At 36.5% G+C, this 2,818-nt stretch overlaps 1 protein-coding gene and 1 pseudogene across 1 annotated transcript; one reads left to right on the forward strand and one right to left on the reverse strand.

Moving 5' to 3' along the window:
• Nucleotides 1-421: 421 nt before the first annotated feature.
• LOC131174138 (pentatricopeptide repeat-containing protein At2g22410, mitochondrial-like) lies at nt 422-1,314 on the forward strand (annotated as a pseudogene).
• A 29-nt stretch (nt 1,315-1,343) lies between these two features.
• On the reverse strand, nt 1,344-2,617 carry LOC110646181 (probable xyloglucan endotransglucosylase/hydrolase protein 23). The gene is made up of 3 exons (XM_021799541.2): nt 2,247-2,617; nt 1,973-2,166; nt 1,344-1,877 (listed from the first exon to the last, which is right to left on the reverse strand). Exons 1-3 carry the CDS (start codon nt 2,529-2,531, stop codon nt 1,484-1,486), a joined length of 873 nt encoding a protein of 290 aa, XP_021655233.2. The 5' UTR covers nt 2,532-2,617; the 3' UTR covers nt 1,344-1,483.
• Nucleotides 2,618-2,818: the final 201 nt, after the last annotated feature.

Consider the following 2,818-nt stretch of genomic DNA (forward strand, 5'->3'; position numbering starts at 1 on the left):
TGTATGTATAATAATATTAAAATTATAAATAAAATCAATATCTACTCACAGTGCTCCGGGAATCACTGTAGCAGCTGAGTGGAAGAAGATGGCCGATTCTGATTACCTAAACAATTATATTAATGAATTTATTAGTATTAGCACAAAATAATTATTTAAAAATTTGGGATGTTACAATTTAGATACCACTATTACTACTTAAGATTTGTTTGATATTTCTGTTAGAACTGTTGATAAGAAAATCACTTTTTTAAATATATTAGTTAAAAAGTTTTAAAAAATAATTTAAAGTTAAATTTGATAAGTTTTAGTTATTAGAAAATTAGATTAACAAAACTTTTTCTAAATTGCCAATTGCATCTAAAATAGTAATTTTTTTTTTGAACAACTTAGTGGTGGTGGTGATGATAATAATAAAAATATTAATAATTTTAAATTAAAATAATATTTAATAAAAAAATAGTATATATTAAAATTTATTATAATTGAATTATATTTCATAAATATATATATATATATATATATATTTCTAAATAAAGTAACGCTCTTCTTGTATCTAATAATTAGCGACGCTTCATTACATTACATCATTGACTCTATCACATGATTTCTTACATATCATTACATTGTACAGTAACTTTAGTGAATTGTGGGTTCAATAACTTGAAGCCAACGAGATAGATATTGGATGAAATTCCTAGTCCATGAGCTGTGTCATGGACGCTAATGATCTCCAGGTATGCTAAAGTGGTTGTTCTTTGATGGAGCTCCAGGGAAGGATAGAGGAATATGGGTGCCTTGATTTCTGGAAATTGGCAAACCAATCGTTTCAAGGAATGTCTATATATGTTCAGGCTTATGCAGTTGACTGATATGGTTCTAGATGAGGATATCTTTTTAACCATACGTTTTTGCTTGTGCTCACTTAGGTGCTTTGGACACTGGAATTCGGATTCACAGATTTTTGGACAGGATAGGATTGCCGTTGAGTGTCCGCTTGAGCACGGGTCTAATTGATATGCATGAAAAGTTCGGGAATTTGGATTTAGCTAAGAGAATGTTTGATGGAATGCCTCAGAGATAGTTTGGTGGAATGTCATGAGTTCTAGTTTGGCAATTCATGGAGATGGAGATGGAGAGGGTGTCCTGAAGTTGTTTCTAGAGATGGAGGAGGCTGGGCTTAGGTCTCAAGGTTTTTGTTCCTATCTGCAATCACCTTGTTTGACTTCAAGCACCCTATTCAATTCTTCTAATTTTTTGGTTATTTCATCTGGAATAAATAATGAGGTTTCTATCAAACTGTGCCCTGTGTAATTGGCACAATGTAAGAAATCCGAGGTAGATAAACAAATAAGAATCTTTAAATTTTGATAGTGTTATTGTATTGCAATCATTACAAAGGAATTGAATATCACAAACAAAGAATCAAAGAATGGAGAAGTAAAAAAGCAAAAATATCTGTGTATTGATTGGCGAATCTTCTCTATGAGATGCTGCATTCTGGAGGGAGTCCCTGGGGAAATCTTTTATTGTCTGTGCAGTAGTTATAGATCATGTAATTTTTTTGCACCCATTGGAGCCTTTCCTGGCTTGTTGTGTCCAATTCTTGTGATAGCCATCCATTACTAGTGGAGGGTGAATTTGAGTTGCAAGAAGATGCCCCATTAGACCATATACAAGCATCGGCATTGAAATTCCTATAGGAAGCAGTGAAAGGAGCTTGCGTCCAGTCAGTCTTGACCAGACCACCCCTTGTAGCCCAATCATCAGCATTCCATAGGCTAGAATAAATCCTCATTGGTTGATTCTTTGGGAAAGGAACACCATTGCTCTCCAAGTTCTTAAATTCCCTAATTGGGGTGCCATCGACAGAGAATCTGACACAGAGTTGGATAAGTTTGTTTAGTACAGAACGTAAAACTACAAAAAGAAAGTTAAATTAAGTAGTTTGGATTGATATTGGGATGCTTACATGATGCGCTGGGGATTCCAAAGAATGGAATAGGTGTGAAAATCTGCAGTTGGGTCAAACCATAGATAGAATTGCTGCTCTCTGTTTCCTTTGCCTTGGCTAAACACGTTAGTGTGAAGAATGTAGGGGTCTCCACTCAAATTCCCCAAGAACTCAAAGTCTATCTCATCCCAAGTAGACCCTTTCGAGGATAGCTGCAAATGTACATGCATTTAGCCACTAGAACATATATACCATCGAATTTTGAGGCAACCTTAACAACAAAGAAACTTACATAATAAGCGGTGACAGTGCCAGCGGAATTGCCAGGGACAAGCTTGAGCTGCATATCAATCTTCCCAAACATATACTCATTCTTGGATTGAAATCCAGACCCAGAGGCTTTGTCAAGGGACAAAGTGAGAAGGTCGCCATTGTTGAGAATCTTACCTCGACCATCTCCCCATGTGATGTCAAAATCTCGGTAGAAATTACCAGAGGCAATGGCTGCCATGGAAGAGAAGATGGAAAGAAGCAAGGGCAACATTGCACAAAAGGGTAATGAATTGTGTGAAGTCATAATATATTTCCCGAATAATGAGATGTATATAGAAAGAAACAAGTAGTAATTAAGAGAAGAAGAATGGTAGTAGTGAGGAGATGGGATGCGTTGAGGTTTGTATTTATACCCACCAAATGAAGGCGAGTGCAGAGTAAAAGGAAGGACGCAGGAAGGTCCACTGATCTCAGCTGTGGACAGTTGGAATAAAGAAGACAGACGGCCCAACCAATATCTAGCACGACACGCGGTTTTGCATTGGTGAGGGGGCAGCTGGCCAGATTGGTGAGTCACCTGTGGTTTCAGTC

Source organism: Hevea brasiliensis, chromosome 2 (assembly GCF_030052815.1).
Source record: "Hevea brasiliensis isolate MT/VB/25A 57/8 chromosome 2, ASM3005281v1, whole genome shotgun sequence".
Lineage (NCBI taxonomy): Eukaryota > Viridiplantae > Streptophyta > Magnoliopsida > Malpighiales > Euphorbiaceae > Hevea > Hevea brasiliensis.